The 19,137-nt window shown below is 43.7% G+C and overlaps 1 protein-coding gene across 1 annotated transcript in view; it reads right to left on the reverse strand.

Annotated features, from left to right (window-relative positions):
- Positions 1 to 4,129: 4,129 nt before the first annotated feature.
- The window catches only part of LOC147897245 (uncharacterized), a 66,751-nt gene continuing 51,743 nt past the window's right edge, over positions 4,130 to 19,137 (reverse strand). Inside the window, exons 6-7 of the mRNA XM_087380833.1 lie at positions 17,035 to 17,130; positions 4,130 to 4,673 (exon numbers count right to left, since the gene is read on the reverse strand). Coding sequence (XP_087236959.1) covers positions 4,470 to 4,673; positions 17,035 to 17,130 — 300 coding nt within the window. The 3' untranslated portion in view covers positions 4,130 to 4,469. The remainder of the gene's footprint in view (positions 4,674 to 17,034; positions 17,131 to 19,137) is intronic.

A 19,137-nucleotide genomic window follows, 5' to 3' on the forward strand; every position in this document is an offset into this window, starting at 1 on the left:
CATAAAAGAGCATTTTGCCTCCATGGATATTGCAGCATAGCCTGCCAAATTAATGCTCTCAAATTTTAGGATTGTGGTGCAAAGACTGAAGCAAACTCATATATTTCTCCTTGAAGAAGACATTGCACAACAATCTATCAACCTTCTCGGTCCCTGATTGGCCACATATCTATGCTAATTATGCTCTTGCAAGGCTACTCTATCACGTTGCAATCTATTCATATATGCCCAAAATATTTTCCATTGTCGCAGATCACACAAACCCTGTACATTGTAAGTCAGACATTTTATATGTGCATATTTACAGCTATGTACTACACTAGTAATCTCACAACAAGGTTTCGATGGACTCATACACACGCGCGTGCACACACACACAAAGTATCCCACCATCCTACGTGACCATTCCTCACATTCCTAGGATTTGGTTCTAGGAAATCTAATTTGCCTCTTCACATAACCTGTAACCAAAACCCAACTGCTTTATTAGCTCTGCTTTCCTCACATTCCTAGGAATCTAATTTGTTGCCTCTTCACATAACCTGTAACCAAAACCCAACTGCTGTCTTAGATGCTTGTGGTCAAGAATTGGACATGTTGTATAGAGAATTTTCGATAGGTGAGAGGAGAGAATGTGTGGCAAGAACTTATTGTAACACTAACCATCAGTGTGATCTCATATCTCGCGAGATCTTGCACCTAAGCTACTCATGTGAGATGTAAATCTAACTAGCTACTCTCGGTATTAAGTTCACTACTCGGAGTTCATGGCACCAGATCAGAGATATGTCTATGGGAAGCAATTTTGCGATTGTGTATGCATGCATGTCTCTATGTCACATGATAAACATTCAATTTAGTAGGCAATCTTTTTTGGAACTTCTCTATTGCAGATGTTACATCGGTGATGCTTTTGGCATTTAGAATGGGTCAGGGTCTCGGCTTCATAATTTCTTGGACACTTATGGTTCAGATTTCCAATAGCACATGAGAATCAATCCTTGCACTCCCAAAGACTTTGCTGGCATTCTAGACATCCACTTTTACAAGGAACCAGACTTTTGTCAGTAAAGAAAACTCTCAACTATCTGCCATTAGAAGGCTGTAGGGGGATTTGATGGACATCTATGCCCTCTCAAGACACCCACTAGATCATGGTATTACCAAGCAAAAATGCTAGGTGAGAGAAATTTTGTGATCAAATCCATGTGGGTAGGCTCCTCCACATCCAAGAGCTCACTAGGATGGGCATAGGGTCATCTCGAATGCCTAGATTAAGTTCATGATGGTATGGTTGGTGGTTTTGCATTATGCCTCATAGAAGATTCAGATAATGACATTAGTAATTGGATGTCCACATTTGAAGAATGAACAACTTGCTGTCTTATGATGGAAAGCGAATTGATTAACGTGAGTGATGTGGATGGGTTATGAATTGCTGAGAGGGAGTCAGTTTGGTTCTATGCTTTCTCAAGTCTTCACGCTTGTGGAAAACAGAATGTTCAATTTGGACGTTCCCTTTCCACAAGCGTGAAGACTTGACTGCAGCGATGTTTGCGCGTGGGAAATTGTCATTGCAGATATTGTAATACGACAAAGTTCTACTCGTATGCTATGATGGAGGTGTGTGGGACAAGTGACATTGTACTCCTAGAAATTCAATTGGCCAATTGGGACTTGCAATTAACCAATCAAACAAACATCAAGCGACATAAACTTTAAAATACTCAGAATTTCACCAAAGCAGCCCAAGTTTTAGATACCCTTCCCCTCGAGAGGAGCAAGGAGGAGGATCTTGTAGGTTTGCTTGGCTAGGAGGACAATTTTTCTTAGAGAGTGGAGAGCTTTTTTGAGACCATCGCATGCATGAGGTGGCATTTCCAGGTAAAGTCTTGGCCCTTATCACATTTTCATTTGCCTAGAGTTTTTGAGTGTTTTTTTCATGCTCTGCATGAAGTATTTATGCCTTGAGCTTCTTCTCGGTTAGATCATCCTATCTCTAGTTTGGATTTTAATAAAGATGAATTTTATGGGTGGTTAAGGGTGTTTCCTTTATGTTAAATCATGGAAGTATGTCTATGTGTTTGTGGGTTATTGTTATGGGAATGCTGATGCTTATCCTAGTTGAGCATGTAAACGGGTGGTGAATGTCCGGAGTGATTGGTGAGGTTTGCAATTGAGTGGAGTTCTCAGTGGCAAATGAGGGTTAAGGACATGATGAGAGGGTCAGGTTGTTTGTATACTGGATCTCTCTGTGGATTACATACTTAAAAGTAGAATTCTATTTCAACCAAAAGAAAAAACATGACCACCCTCCTAGAAAAAGCATGACCACCCTCCTATTGATGATCATAACAGTAGCATCTAGAAGTAACATAAATGTTGATTCAGATATGGTTGCAGAATATAACAGTTTCAAGCTAACAATAGAAGAAAAATTAAATTAAAATTGCAAGTTACGTGATTCTACTATTGAGCAGGAACTCTTAAGACACCCCTGTGTTGTTTTGTGGAGGTTTGACAGAGATAGCTCTCCCCCTCTGCTGTAATGATCGTACTTTGTTATTTTGAATAGAATATGGTACAGTTTCGGTGAAGACATGCTTCTTTAGTTTTGAGAAAGCTTTTTTTATGCTACTAGAATCTTGCAAGCATTCCTCTAATGTACATGGCCTACAGATCAGCTCTTATTAAATCCCATATCATCAAATTTTTAGGCCAACTTCACGTGATGCTACTGCATTTGTTAGTTAGCATTGGCCAGCATTGGTTAGCATTTCTAAATCTCACTATCAAAGAAATTTCGAGCAAAAATGAAGATCAAATTCTACAATAGCATATGCTCTTGAAAATGCTTAGTCAAGAACATGCAAGGGGACTTTGTTATGTAAAGCATCAGAACAAATAATACTTAATGATCAATAGTATTCTAGCAAAAGCCATTGATAGAAAGATACATCGACATGTGCAAAAAACTTTCTTTACAAATACTTAAATCAATTTTAAACATCTGGCACATGTAAACTAAAAATCAGGCCCATCGAAGGTAAAATGAGTACAAGAAATACCAAATCATATAGCACAAGGCCTGTTTAAAAATCTATCATGCTACAAGAAATGGGTAACCTGGTTTCTGTCCAAGAAAGCTAGGGATTTGAAGTTGAATGATGATGCCATCGTGTTAAGTCAAGTTATTACAATAATCCTCTAGAATGACAAGGACGAAAAGTTGTGACGTAGGGAGAGAGGGCTAAAATAAAAAATCCAGATAGGTTAAGAGAGATCATTTCAGAAGAAACAAAAGAAATATGCAGGCAAAGAATATTAGCCGAGGTGAAGTAACAAAAAAGAGAAAATATCCATGTTTTCCTATAGTAATCATAAGGAGGCTAGGAAGGAGAGGGATGAGGAACCCAAGCAGTCTAAGCAGGAAGCTTACAAAACAGAGCCGAGCTGTGTTGGGACCAAATTACAGCTTCAAAAATTTGCTAAACACATGGCTATGGCACCAAGCCACCTTTGCAATTTGCAAGACACAGATATTAAGGTAGCTAGTACTACAAATCAATCTAGAAGAAGATGGCAGAAAACCATTCAACTTTCAACCAAGAGTAAGAAATTAGAGAAGGGATGGAGGGGAGAGCTAAAGCAATGAAAGAATGTAGAGAAAATGACAACACTCACCTGATTAGCCTGAGCAGAGTTTTACGATGAAGACAAGGCAGCCATGTCGTTGCAACAGAATTAGTAGAGATCATTATAAGGCAGCCATGAAAAGGTGGATGCCTAGTCTCAGAGCAAAAAAGGAGAACCAGGAAGCACAGAGTTCCAATCGAGGCACAAGGCCAGCGAGTTATCTGAGACATCATAGAGATTATAAATTTTTTGACACACACGCATTAGTCCTTTCATGTATTGCAGTGAGGTGGGTCTATGGAAAGAGAAATTACTTTTCTATAAGAGAGGATATTCATTCATAAGAATAAAAAGATTCAGCTGCTATATGTGTAGCTTAGAAAAGAAGCATGAATGTAAATAGAGAAATCTCCACGGAGACGAGGAATGTCAGCAAACATTCTTGTTTTTGTGAGGACAAGTACATAGATGGGTGTGCTTTTTCTTCTGTTAACATTCTTAGATGGAAGATGCTTATTTGAAAATAGCATAACCAAGGTGGCATCAAGAGTTGAAATTGAAAAGGAAATGTTGCTACTTGAAAAAAAAATGTCTTTTGAATATGATCGTTCATGCATGAGTGTTCTTGTCTTTGCATCAAACTATGAGCAACGTCAGACAACTGCCTTTCCTCATGATTGCCAGGCCTGGAAAGATAGACCCTTTATGCCCGTACAAGCCAGTCTATCTTTATGTGTCTGATAATACAGCATTTTCTTACCTAGTCGTATCATTAAAATAATGAAATTTTACAGCTGGAGGTGCACTTTGGCACAAAATAATGATTCAACCGCCTAAATCTCTGAAACATCAGCAAACTCAGCTTCGATCACTTCAATGCACTCACATACAGATTTTTGAGACATCATAGCCATAGCCAGTTTTAAAACTATCTCCTTATGTCGCCGCAGAATTGTAACAGTATTGAGGACTGCCCATCGGACTTGAGAATCAGCTTTCTTCTGAGTAAAGCCCAAACTCTTCAAAAGGTTGTCCAGCTGTAGTTCAAGAAATAAGCAATGAGACAAATTCTTATTTGACAGCAATGCGGGATGACAGAATCAGTTAAACCATATCATATTTGAAAGTTTGGTACAAGCCCCACTAGTAAGGAATTAACATAGCAAGACTCCAAGACAGGAGAAAAATAATTGTTGATTCCTTTATACCAAACCTATGTACAAACATTTGTTTTGATTTCAGAAAATGAGAGCTGGAACCAAGGACACTGGCAAAATTTGTATCCTTTGGCAAACCAGCTGACAAAATTCTCTAACACAAACAGATTACCATGATGAAGTTTTATTCAAAGCTGCACCTATGAAATTTCCAAGCGCATGTACTCAATCACTAACCTGAATAAATCAAAATGGAGAAAATATTATGGCCTATATGTCACGTAAATCTTCTTCAGATTGAGCATGAATCACCAAGCTCAGAGACCCTCATTAAACCAACGTTACTGCAAAGGACACAATGCCTAGTTATATTATCAGCACTGTGCTTCAATTGTGTGTAGTATTCCCACCAGCAATCATTCTATGATCTCCTCATTTCAGCCCAGCAGAGCAGGAAGAAGTGCAAAAAAGTTGCAGTGCCTTACCTTCACTTCACAGAGCGATGGCCATCCTTCCAAGCATCCTCGAAAAAGTGCCAGCCTAGATCAAGACTATGCTATTGTCTGTAGCAGTTATTCTGTAGGTCCATCCCCCAAAAGCACTCTTGCCAACATGCCACATGTTAGGACCTCGTTTGATGGGTCAATTCAGCCTCGAGTGAAAGAAGGTGAAACACCGTGACAAATGGCAATTGTCAGACTCGAGTGAAAGAAGGTGAAACACAGTGACAAATGGCAATTGTCAACTATCAGCAATATGCACCTCTTCTCGTCTGAAATTTCTTTCTTTAAAAAACTATTTCCCTTAACAGTGAAAGACCTTGCCGCCATGGACTTGAGGCCACCTTAGAAGAGAGAATTATTGTGGGCCGATATCTACTATAGAGAGCATTGAAAGGGCATCTACCCTCCCAAACTGGGAATTCAAGGCCCAAGGTCTGTGTGTGGCTCAAGTTGGACTTCGGCTAATGACCAGGGGACTTGAGCCTTGAAGCTGCAACACTTGGCACGACCGGATCCTCCAAGAAAGACTATCACACTGTAAGTGCACTTCTTTAGAGACAAACTACCCTGCAGTCCCAACTACACAGCAGGACTTGAATTTTGTGATGCCTGATGCACTGTAAACATTCCAATATCAGGTTGGTTTCTGCCCTGTAATTCTCACGTATATGGGAGTCTATGTCAAGAATTGCACCCTAGGCATTCCTAACTATGAATGAAAGTCAATAATGAATGTACATCTTCCTCTTCTTAGATCGTGCAACAACTTAGCACAGATTATCCTTGCAAGATTGTACAATGTGCAAGCTTCTACTACAGGACTTTTGACATGTCAAATGGCATGAAATTTGTGTTTGAAAAAGCTTTTCCAAATGCATTCAGACATGGCTTGTTTGGATCCACATTTGTGCCTAACCTTTGTCATGAACAGAATGTCATACTGCTTCTACTGCTTGAATGGTAGAGAAGAGAGTTTAGCTACCATCAAGTAGGCATCGCATATGTTATGTCACCTATAATGTGATGACGGTAATGATGCCCCTTAATGAAGGTGTTACACCCTCGGCCTTGTCTTAGAACCCCTATGCCAACTTTAAGCCATAGGTTTAACCCACGATCCACTTCTCCTAGGTCCAGTTCGTGGAGGAGCTTCTACTAGAGGAAATTGGATGTGTTAGATGGCATTAACTTTGTGTTTGCTGAAGCAATTTTGAAGAAACTTCATTGAATGCCTTGAAACATGGCTTTGAATCCGCATTTGGGCTTGGCATTTGTCATGAATAGAGTGTCACATTGCTGCAGTTTTTGGCAAGAGTGAAGCCAAGCATTGAGGAAAATCCACCACCTCCACCCAAACCGGGCGACGATGCTTGATCAATGCTTGGTATTCAGAACCAGGGCAAGACATGCACCACTTTGCTGCCCATAAAAGAGAAGATTGCTCCAAAAACATTTGTTTATGCTGCTCAGCCGCCATAATACCTTCAAAAAAACCTTTAGCTGTATAATGCACCTTGCAGACAAAACAGCCTTAGAGTGCTCTGTCAACCACTTGCCCACATCTACTACATCAGGCATATGACCCGGGAAGAAAATAATCATAGCATGCTTAGCATATTCACGTACTAGATCCACTATTTCATCAACCTCCACCATGATTCAAACAGTAGGAGCAGGATCCTTCCAATCTTTGCGTATGTCTTTAAAGCCTTCATGCATAACATAAAACACCATCTGAGCCTCGTGAGAGGTATAAATAGGGTCATCTTGACTCATACCCTGCTTTTGTTTCTTGTTCTGAGCCAATCTTTCTTTATTGAAGTCTTGTCATAAGTAGCCATCCTATTTGAATTTTGGAATTGCTGCAGTAAAAAAACTGATAGCCAAAGGGAACCTTATGCACAAACAGTAGAGGCTGTGAACACAGCAAACGGAGAAGTATATAACATGTGGGATACAGGGAAAGGGAAGAGCAGACCAAAAATGCAGAAAAGAGGTGTGTATTTGCAGAAAATTGAGCTCTCACCTCACATGTGAGCGAGCCTTGGGCCATCTGACAACATTGGAGGCGCAGTGGATCTCACAGCGACTGACACATCGTAAGAGGTGGGCTTTCCTCACACACAAGATGGATAAGGTGATCCGATCATTTCGAGGGGGAGATCATACCATTGGGTGGGGGCTTCTATTTGAGGGGAAGCCGCCTATTGCCATCACAAATCCAGATGTTTGGCACACATAAGCGAGCTCACTTTATGATGTCCCAATGCACCTGATATGTCCTCTAGGCCCAGGACCACCACTTGTCACTTGTTCATTGCATATAATGTATAGATTGCACTTGGTCGGCTCCATAACCGGAGAGCCCAGGATCATGAGGGGCTGTGGACTGAGCATTTTGCGCATGAACAGGAGATCCTGGTTCTGATTTTAGCGTAGATGTTCAACGACACTGTATGCCATGACTTCCCACCTGCTTAGAGTACTACCAACATCTACTGATACACAAAGCTGGGGACCCCATGTTGGCCACACTTTGGCCAAGATTTACGGATTGGTTCTAGAGAGGGAGATCAGCGGCTACACAGAGGCACATGGCCAGCATGCAGGATTCCAGAGACAACACTCCACCCTAGACCGCATCTTCACCCTGCGGGCTATCATTGAGGAGGCAAAGTCGAGATCCTAGAACGTCTACGCCTACTTCGTAGACTTCTAGAAGGCCTTCAACAATGTCCCATGATCTCGTATGATCAAGAGACTCTAGGAGATGCAGATTTGAGAGGTTGTGATATGGGGGGATGAGCCTATATGAGTCCGTCAGAGGGAGAGTTCATGCCCCAGAAGACCTATCAGATTGGTTGAGAGCATGATCGGAGTGAAGCAGGATGCCCCGTTTCACTGACTCTCTTGGGGCTCTACATTGACGAAATCACATCCTTTTTTGACCGTCTAGGAGGCGAGAATCACTGCTGGCTGATTCGACGATACGATATTGCTATGTGCGGATGACACAGTCCTCATATCATCTTTAGCAAAGGGACTACCGAGACATCTGGAGTCCCTAAAGGCATTTTGCAGAGAGAGACTTGACAGTTAACCTTGGGAAAACCAAGGTTATGATCTTTCAACACCTCACCCATAGTCCTCCACTGACATAGCTACTTACCGAGGTGAGCCAGTGGAGATAGTGCACTCTTATGCATACTTGGAGACAGTCTTCACAAGGCTAGTTTTCACAAGGACCCATGCAGCCAGGGCACGATTCAGACAAGGATAGGGACCTTGTCCCAACTAGAGAGGCAGTGCTTTTAGGCACACTTTCAGGATCCGTGACGAAGGGCTGGCTTTTTGACACCCTCGTGAGGCCAACTGCGATGTATGCAGCACCCTTTTGGGGGAGTGATCTCTCGGCGACAGATGATTATGGGGTCTAGGATGATTTAGAGTAAGCCCTCAGCCCCCCATCAGAAAGCGCAGACATAGTTAACCATGACACCTTTCTTGGTGATGCCATTTTTCAAACAGTGACATTCCTCCACAGAGTTTGGCCTTTACTTCACTGGATACTGTCGAGACTGGCACTAGAGTCATCCAGACGATTAGCAGAAAGCGGGGTCGGTATAATATGGTATGCACGCATATCCACATGGTTTGCCAGCCACTGTATTCAGATGGACCGGCTTTCCCCCTTTCACTATAGCGTGGATGGACAGCCTGAGTTGATCCCACAAGACGAGATAAACCATATCATTCGGTTAAATCTCCTCCACAAATAAGATAGTACAGGCAGAGTTGGCCATGACACCTCACCCGTTTGATGCCATTTTTCAAACAGTGATATTCCTCCACAGAGTTCGAGCCGTTAGCAAAGAGCAGGATTAACCATATCATACGGTTAGATCTCCTCCAACTCCATACATCTTGAAATTGGGGGGGGACCAAGAGTTCCCATCAAGTTCTATCATAGCTATTTCTTGAGAGTATTGGAGGATGGACTCATCATCAGAACCCCAATACCTCAAGGACAGAGGAATCTCACATGTAGGAGGATTGCTATTGGACAGATGTAAGTCTCATCCCATCAGCTAAGGATTGAGGCAAGGAGAGCTGCATGCTGGGGGAGGTTGAGATAGAGGAGCATTTCTTATGTGTCTGGCCAGCCTACTACGAGATCCCGGGACGATACCACTCCCTCTTTCAGGAGGGACATGGCTTTGGTTCACTCTCACGGTTGATCCACTTCCATGATCAAGTGTGCGTTGGGCTCTATCTAATTGAGATACGACGACACAGATCAAAGAGAAGCAAGGAGTGACCGTGCCACATGATGCTGAGGTAGACTGAGCACATTGACATGTCATGGGATTCTATGCATTTGAGTAAGCTCTAGGACATAGTGGGGTGGAGGAGGAGGAGGAGCTAGCTGATATGAGGGCAGTGTGGATCGGTGAGGAGAGACGATGTGACGCTGCCGAGCGTGGGAGGCAAGGACCACACATGACACCACCGCCAAGCGACCAAAGCACACACAATCAAGGTCTGGTCTGTCTCAGCTCTCCTTAGAGGAGACCGCCAGAGAACCTTGACATAGCCCATTCGATACAGAGATCGAGGAGACCATGTCCTCCGCCACAACGAGAGACAGCTCAAGACGTAGATTCGAGATATCTTTGCAGCCCACCGGAAAGCCACCACGGTGCCATGTTTCGGGTTCCAATGTCAATTTTTCATTTGAGATTTGAGTTTTGTTTGAGCTCTTGAACACTTTAGCTTAGCATAGCACTCAGCAAGGGCTAGCGCGCCGCCCTTTGCTTCAGCCCACAAAGGCTTGTATGAGTTATTTTCTCTCGGTGTACTTTGTCCCATATGCCCGCGAGGCCTCTCAAGAACGTTAACCTCATCCACAGATTCACATGGATGAGGACCTTACAGCTCTTCAGTGGGAGGAGCATAGACGTCTCATTGCACAGAGGGATGTTGCCCGTCGTGAGGGCAAGTGGGCCGTGATCAGAGAGGGCAGACTTTTGATAGGAGCTATGCGATCTAGACCGGCTGGAGCCCACAGTTGACGACACGAGGCCTATGGGACACGTAGCATGCCAGATAGCTTGAGTTTCGCAGTTTGGAACTGTAATGGTTCCCTCACAGCTCAGCCTAGCAACTTACGAGAGGCCTTTTTTGATCAGGACATCGTCTTCTTTACAGAGACCCATGAGAGCCCAGAGAGAGGCTTGCCACAGGTGACAGGGTATGCCTGGGAGTCTGTCTTTCGACAGCAGACTAGACGATCAGGAGGAGTCAAAGGATCTGGCGGTGTGGCATTTTTTTATAGAGAGCATCTCAGATCGATACTCACAGTCGTGAGCAGAGACCATCGGGCCAAATATCTTTGGGTACGGATCAGGAGACCCCCCCGGAGAGACTTGTTTATTGCAGTATGCTACTTTCCCCCGAGACAGTCTTGTTATGCCTCAGATGGACCAGGACAGTCACCTTTTGAGGATTTGTCAGCCGATGGAGTACTCACGCCGCGAAGAGGTCATCCTTTTAGGAGACTTCAACGCGAGGACATCAGACAGACAGGCAGAGATTTTGGACTTTGCTGAGGATCCAGTCTTAGTTCCAGCTGCCCCGGATGAGAGTTTTCCACGCTTATCTTCAGATAGAGGAGTAGAGGTGACAGATCAGGGACACGCTTCTCTCATCGCATGGCATGGTCATTTATAATGGACTTCGACAATGGCCGCATTCATCCACAGCCACATGTTCTCCCTTCGCGGGTGGTGGTACGAGCGTCATTGATTACGTCTTGGGTCCCCTGACTTTAATCCCTTTTGTACATAACCTCACAGTCGACCCTCTTATGCCTTCAGCCGATCATGCACGTCTGCACTTTATTCTTACCCAGATTCCTCATGCCCCCCCTTCTAGACATCATGAGCGTCAGCCATACTATGAGGTTCATTTTGACCACCAGTTCGATGATATTTATAGCCAGCACCTGAGTAGTCTTCTCCGTCCGCACCTTCTCGATGCCCTACCCTCCACACAAGATCGGTGGGACCTTGTACATACCTCCATCATCTCGGCAGCCCACAAGTCCTTCCCCGTCACTTGCCACACATCCGGTCCTCCACCAGTCGGTCTTGTGCCTTGTAATGGATGGTATGATGAGGAATGTAAAGAACTCCGCAGGAAGCTTCGCCTTGAGACACAGGAGAAGTCTCCCCTCCTGATTGAGACCAAGAAGAGTTACAAGCGTTTGGTGCGACGCAAAAAGCACCAATTTCTAGCCCGGAATGAGGAGGAGCTGAGAAGTTTACTTTTCAGCTGTGATTCCAAGGAATTCTGGAAGAAATTCCTTCGCTTGAAATCTCAAACTCCTCTTACAGACCCGCAAGTTTGGCTTGCCTATACTTCCACTTTATATGATATTCCAGACCAACCACAGATCGACTTATCCCATGTGCGTAGACCCACCTCCTCTGCCTTATTCTCATCTAGTAGTGTCTGAGCAGCAGTTCATCGTTTGAAGACTGGGAGAGCTAAGGACCATGATGGATTGCAAGCGGAGTATGTAACCCATGGGATTGATGCCTTAGCTACAGTCCTCTCCCGTCTTTTTAACGAGTCCATTTGTACAGGTCTTCCACCTAGTTGGCTAGAAAATACTATAGTACCCATACGCAAGTCGGGGGATCCTTTGGAGGCGTCGAACTACAGGACCATTATGATTGGCCATGTCATGGCCAAGATTTATGCGACCATTCTAGAAGGACATATAAATGACCATGCCGAGGCGACAGGTATGAGAACTAGAGGGCACGCTGGATTTCGTGCAAAGCACTCGACTCTAGATCATATCTTCACACTTAGGGCTTTGATTGAGGAGGCGAAGTCACGTAAGCAACGGCTCTATTGTTGCTTCGTGGACTTCAGAAAGGCATTTGACACTGTGCCCCGTTTCAGACTCTTCCAGCGACTTCGTGACTTGGGATTCAGTGGGGAGATTCAATGGGCGATCATGGCCTTGTATGAGAGAGTCACAAGTAGAGTCAGGACACGGGCGGGGCTGTCAAGGAAAGTACGCAGTACGATAGGGGTGAAGCAGGGGTGTCCTTTGTCTCCGACACTCTTTGGTCTCTATATCGATGAGTTAGAGATGTACATACAGACGATGGGTGGTACAGGTTCTTTACTGGCAGGATCCACGATACCGATTCTCCTCTATGCAGATGACGTGGTTCTTATTTCTTCCTCCCAGCAGGGTTTACAGGCACATCTCCATGCACTCCACAGCTTTTGTTAGGACAGAGGGTTGTCTGTAAACCTTGGGAAGACCAAAGTCATGGTCTTCAACGCGTCATACCAGGTTTATAGGAGAGGCAAGTTCTCTTTCACATTTGATGGGCAGGAGGTGGAGCTAGTCAAGGAGTATACATATTTGGGTGCCACATTTAGAGGTCCAGTCTTCTCCATGACGCATGCAACACGAGATAGGATCAGTAGAGGGTATGCCGCCTTGGCTCTTCTCGAGAGGCAGTGTGCACAGTCACATTTTCAGCATCCCGACACGAAGTCCTTACTTTTCGATACGCTGGTGAGACCTGCAGCCATGTATGCTAGCCCCTTTTGGGCAGGAGATCTCAGTGTTGCAGATTGGAGACGAGTAGAGAGGTTACAAATCATCATGTTCTCCAGATTGATCAGAGCGAAGCCCATGGTACCGCATCAGATTATGCTCGCAGAGTTCGGAGCTACACCCCTAGCGCTAGATGCAGCATTTCAGTCAGTTACATACTTGCATAAGATCAGGGTGCTCGGAGACTCAGCAGCAGGCAGAGCACGATTACCGTGGCTAGCACTGACATCCTCGCAGATGTTAGCGGAGAGAGGTCATACTTTTTGTTGGTACCACACACTCTCCACAGGGCTCACCTCGTTGGGCTTGGATATGGATAGGCTGCCACCATTTCGATGCAGCATAGATGCCCCTCACCTCCCTCTCACTCGACATGAGCTCAGTCAGGTTATCAGGGCAGATTTGTTGCAGCTACACACGTTTCGCACTTGGGTTCATCCCACAGAGCTTTCTACGAAGATGGCCACATATCGTGACCATTTTCTCAAGATTTCAGAGGATGGCTTCATCATATCCCCAGGATATATCGGCGTTCATATGTCGCACTCACTCAGGATTGCCTTGGGCCAGCTCAGGGTATCTTCCCACAGATTAGACGTTGAGGCCGGCAGGATGCGTCGTACAGCTACCGGACATAGACCCAGGCGAGAGACTAGGATATGCCCTTGTTGCACTATGGGGGAGGTGGAGACTGAGGAGCACTTTGTTTGCATATGCCCTTTATATTATGAGATCCGTGGCAGATTTCACTGTTTATTTGGGCACGGATTTGGACCTCTCTCGGATTATGGAGTATGAGGATCAGTATTGCTTAGCGTTGTTCATCAGGGAGATCACCAGATACAGAGAGAGATTCCTCAGAGAGCACCGTCGCATCCCTGCCAGAGACCTGGTTATTCATGAGGAGCAGGACGAGGCGCAAGACCATGAGCACAGAGATAGCCCAGCTTGCCAGAGAGCACCGATGGTTCCACCCCGAGGATGTACATATGACATGATCCGGCAGCACCGCAGGATGATCTTACACAGAGGCCGTACCCGTCGCTTTATTTCTAGACGACGGAGGATGATGGCAGATTTTCGGAGGAGATTGCTCCATGGAGACTTGGCACCGCCAGCAGCCCACTTGACACTTGCCCAGATCTTCACACTCATGGCAGGAGGCATGGTCGATGGCCATGACTTCCATCATTTCTTTGGATCACAGACCCCTTAGGGAAGATGATGTTCCTCATATTTCATATTTTACATTTTGTATCTAGGCATTTTTGGTACTCTATTTCATTTCATTTTGTATCTAGGATTTTTGTAGCCATTTTTGGCATCTTAGCTGTATTACGATGAGGCCACCTAGTTGGCGCATCGTTGATGATGTATTTTCCTTTCGGATGATTTTGTGTCCCATAGGCCATGTATGGCCTTCCGTGGACCTTTAATAAAATTTCTTTCTTTCTTTCTTTCTCTCTCTCTCTCTCTCTCTCTCTCTCTCTCAATATTTAGAAGACATTTAATCTGCAAAATCAGAACCAGCTCACATGATCTCGAGGTGGAGAGGGGAAGATAGGTAAGACCCAAGGTACAAAGAGAGGAAAGAGTATGTAAAATCTGCCCCGCAGGAGAAGTAGAAAATGAGCAGCATGTACTCCTAACATATCGAGCACATGCGCAAATCAGAGAATGTTATAGGGGCAATAGAAGCAACCTGAAATCCCTACTGGAGTGGCCAGCCAAAGAGCTAGGCAACTCTCTCTCTCTCTCTCTCTCAATATTTAAAAGACATTTAATCTGCAAAATCAGAACCAGCTCACATGATCTCGAGGTGGAGAGGGGAAGATGGGTAAGACCCAAGGTACCAAGAGAGGAAAGAGTATGTAAAATCTGCCCCGCAGGAGAAGTAGAAAATGAGCAGCATGTACTCCTAACATATCGAGCACATGCGCAAATCAGAGAATGTTATAGGGGCAATAGAAGCAACCTGAAATCCCTACTGGAGTGGCCAGCCAAAGAGCTAGGCAACAACATAAAGGAAAATTTAGAATATCGCAACAAAGTACTTGGTCTAGCACACAGGCTAGTGGCACAAGTACTCACTGCATAGCACATTTATGCTTTTATTTATGCTATTTTCTTTCAATGGATGTAAACAATCACTACTTGTTGATAGTGATCACTCTCCCATAGATCCTAAAGGGTCTCACGAGGACATTAAGACAATCATATTATATCATATCATCTCTCTCTCTCTCTCTCTCTCTCTCTCTCTCTTAGCAACACACCAACAACAATTCGTCTTTGATGGGGCAACAATGGAGATCGTCACATCCTCTACCTACTTAGGAGGCCTCTTCTCAAGCCTAACCTTCAAAATGACACTAGATAAGCAAGACACACTAAGGAAAGGGTATGGTACACTCGTCATACTTGAGTAACAGTGTTTCAAATCACACTTTCAGGATCCCAAAACTAAGTCTCTTCTCTTCAATTCTTTTCTTCATTAAGCTAGTATGCATGGTATCCCCTTTTCGGGCCCAAACTTATTAGAGGTTGAATAATCCTAGATAGAGAGGCTACTCGCATGGATGATCCCACAATAAACCATCGGTCCCACATTAGATCCTTCTAGCAGAGTTTGGAGCAACTTCCCTTCAGCTTGATATGCATACCTTTTAGGTGGTCATGTATCTTAGTAGAGTTGAGACTTTGGGTCCACAATAGCAGGCTACCTTGGTTTGGTCTCTCCTCATCTATGGCCATAGGAGTTGGTATGCTCAGACATGCAAATGGATACATGCCTCATCAAACTCCATAAGTCCCGCTCATCTATCATGAGGGAAACCAAATTGTAAAGGAGGATGTCCTATAGCTCCACACAATGGACTTGGTTAGCATCTCACGAGCTTCCAGAAAAGCTCAGCTTCTATAGAGATCATTGCCTACGAAATCCGAGGAGGGTTTTCATCGATAACCCCAGTTATACACAGGTCCATCTCCTACATGTCCCGAGGATCTCGATTGGGCAGTTTCATGTATCCTCACACCGACAGTGTATTGAGTTGGGATGCACAAGGTTGAGTTAGAGGAACACTTTATCTTTATATGCCATGTGTACTATGAGATCCGATGATGACACCACCATCTCTTCAGAGATGAATTTGGACTACTCTCATCTTTTCTGGTCCACCCAGATTAGAGATGTGTGGCGTCTTTCCTACGTGAGGGCTAGTGACATATAGATTAACTGCTCAGAGTGCAGAGACAAGACCAGACAAGATCAAGAGGTCTTTATGGAGCTCGGCCAGAGGACAATGATCACTAACTTCTTCCACCGAGATGACACATATCAATAATATGCAACTGAGACCCAGATAGTAGAACAAGACAAACCCGCCAGCATGATGACACACACATGTGGACCAGAGATATCCCCTTTCTACTCTTGGACTTTGAGAAACAGATGACGTGAGTGGTAGTGCGCTTGCTTGATGGCGAGCTATTTTTCGATGCCCATAGAGGTAAGCAGGGTTACCAAAGTTGATCACTAACAGTGTCCTATCACATATTTCATCCCTCGACAATGCCAGCCTTCACCAGAGCCATTGTCCTTCGATATTATTTCTGATATTCTGCGTCGCACAATTGGTGTCCCCTGGGCAAAGTAGCCAACACATAGGTGAACAAATGGTCAACTGGCTCCTCCATATTGATCTTCCATGGCCTCTTGTAGACTGATATGATTTGCTACGTGCAGCCTTCCATGGAGACATCATGGTGTATCTCGATATGTTGTCTTTCCTTTTTTATGGTCTCAGATATCAAATTTGGGTGTGGAAGGCTGAATCCTGCCTTAGTGCCTCCATCGCTTCGTACCCAATTTTCTTCAGTCTCATAGATCCTTCAGCCTTTTGAAGGCTATAATAAACTCTCTCTCTCTCTCTCTCTATATATATATATATATATGACTTTTTTAAAGCATACCTAAGGTATATTTCAAGAAAACAATAAAAAAGAATTATTCTAAGTGTACCTAGCGACGATTTTGAGAATGGTCAGTTATTGAAATTTTATTTAGAGAGCAAACGATAAAGATACTTACCTGTTGTATATCTGCCAGACCACCTTCTGCAAGGCCATATAGGAGATATTCTGTTGCCACACCAGCCAATGCTATGCATGAATATTTGTTTAAAGTCTGTAAGGCGCACCATTTAATGCACTCAATGTCAGTACACATTTTTAAGATGGAAAAATAAGCCTTTTTCATTTTGAGACCATACATAAGTAGAAGGGTGAAACACTACAAGCAAATAGGTAAAGCACCAATGGTCCCATTATTACTAGGTCAAAATATCACGAATGGGACATTGTGCATAAATTTCTTTAGTTCTTCCATGGACCCAAGAAGGCACTTAAGAAGGCACTTAAGACACACCCTACTCTACCATGTTTATATATTCTTATTCCTTCAATAAATGTGCATGTGCTAGGGCACCCCATTGTGGACTGATTGTTAGTGTTGTGATTCCTCCTCTCTTGTTCTCCTCAACATGGCATCAGGTCCAGTTAAGATTCACTTGCTGTTGTGAGTAGTCTTCGCTCGTTAAAATTAGAGTATTTCTCTTGTATCATCAAACCACAACTCACATGCCATTGTATTGAGATTGAATTTACTTTTTCATTATGTAATCCTTGTGAAGGTTGTGAGGGCCTGAAAAAAGTTGCAAAAGTTCCCTTGTGCAGCTCGATGAGTGGTTGCAAGAGAAGCATGAGATTAATCACAGCCATGGTTACGCACGACAGCCCACTAACATTTGAAGCCCTTGAAGAGGATCGAACACTCCATAAGAATCATCTTCAGAATCACATTGTAAATTATAATCTAACTATTAACACAATAAGCACCAAGTCTTAATTCACAATGCAGGAAGACACAACGAGATGAACAATGAAGATAAGGACAACCAGAGATGATCAAAACAAACCAAAACAATCATGTGCCAAGCAACCAATCAGGATTGGACTTACATATCATCTAGAGAAGAAAATGAATTTTTTTTGGACCACAAGTCCAAGATCCTACTATAAAGGATTCAGACACTTTTTTTTTGGGGTGAAAACTTTGATTGATAAATATCACATGTTTTTATGGGAGATGACACTTATACCAAACTGAAGCCATAAGGGTATTATCCGTAGTGCTGTTTTGAGCTGCTCTATGAGTGTCTAATTAGTGTATGATCATCCACATAGAAAATGACAAGTATGATGCTGTCATTATTCTGGAACACAAAGAGGTTGGGGTGTGAACGCTGCCTTTGTCATGTCAAACTTTTTGAAGAAGGCATCTATCTTCGTGTACCACAACTAGGGTGCTTGCTTAAGCCCATAAAGTGACTTGTGGAGCTTGCAAACTTTTTTGCTCTTGCTTCTTTTGCACAAAGCCAAGAGGCTCATCCATCTCATCAAATCGCCATTTAAAAAGGCTGATTTAAAATCCCTCTACCATAGAGACCATGAGAATGTGCTGTCTTGGAAAGAATTGTTCTCACTGGAGTAGATTTGGTACTTGGTGTGCAAAAGTCTAGTCTCTTAAGGGCTCTATGGGTGAAGGAAGATAGTGAAGAACGACACAAACCCAATTTTTTTGGGGATGACGGGTCTTGAAGATGACTTAATTATATGCTAGATCTAAAGAGAGAATATTTGCTCTATAAAGTCCTCCCAAAGTATTGCTTTCTTTGTGTCTTATCAGGTCATCTACCCCAAAGTCTGGCTGTACTTTTGAGACCACTTAGTGACTTTCCCTCTCTTGATTATGTTGTGGGGATCAAGGTGGTGCAGCCTTTACCTCTCTTTGAAGTGACCACATAGTGAGTTTCCCTCTCTTTGAAGATGACATCTTTGCTAATGGTAATGTCGTGGGATTCAAGGTGGTACTGCCTATACCTCCCTTTTAGGGTGACATAGCCTACACCCTTTGCTTTGCTCATTGTACTCAATGAAAATGCATCTGACTGCTCGCTATCCAACTTCCACCTTTGTTGTTTTGGAATATATGCGTAACACATATAGCCAAAAACTCTCAAATGCATGACATTTGGTCTCCTTTTTTACCAAGCTTCATAGGGTTTTGCATTCTTCACCCCATTGTTGGGACACATATTTACCACAGATGCAGCTGTAAACACTACTACTACTC

The sequence above is a fragment of the Dipteris shenzhenensis genome, chromosome 10 (assembly GCF_047967505.1).
Source record: "Dipteris shenzhenensis isolate YYH24624 ecotype China chromosome 10, Dip_SZ_1.0, whole genome shotgun sequence".
Taxonomy (NCBI): Eukaryota; Viridiplantae; Streptophyta; class Polypodiopsida; order Gleicheniales; family Dipteridaceae; genus Dipteris; species Dipteris shenzhenensis.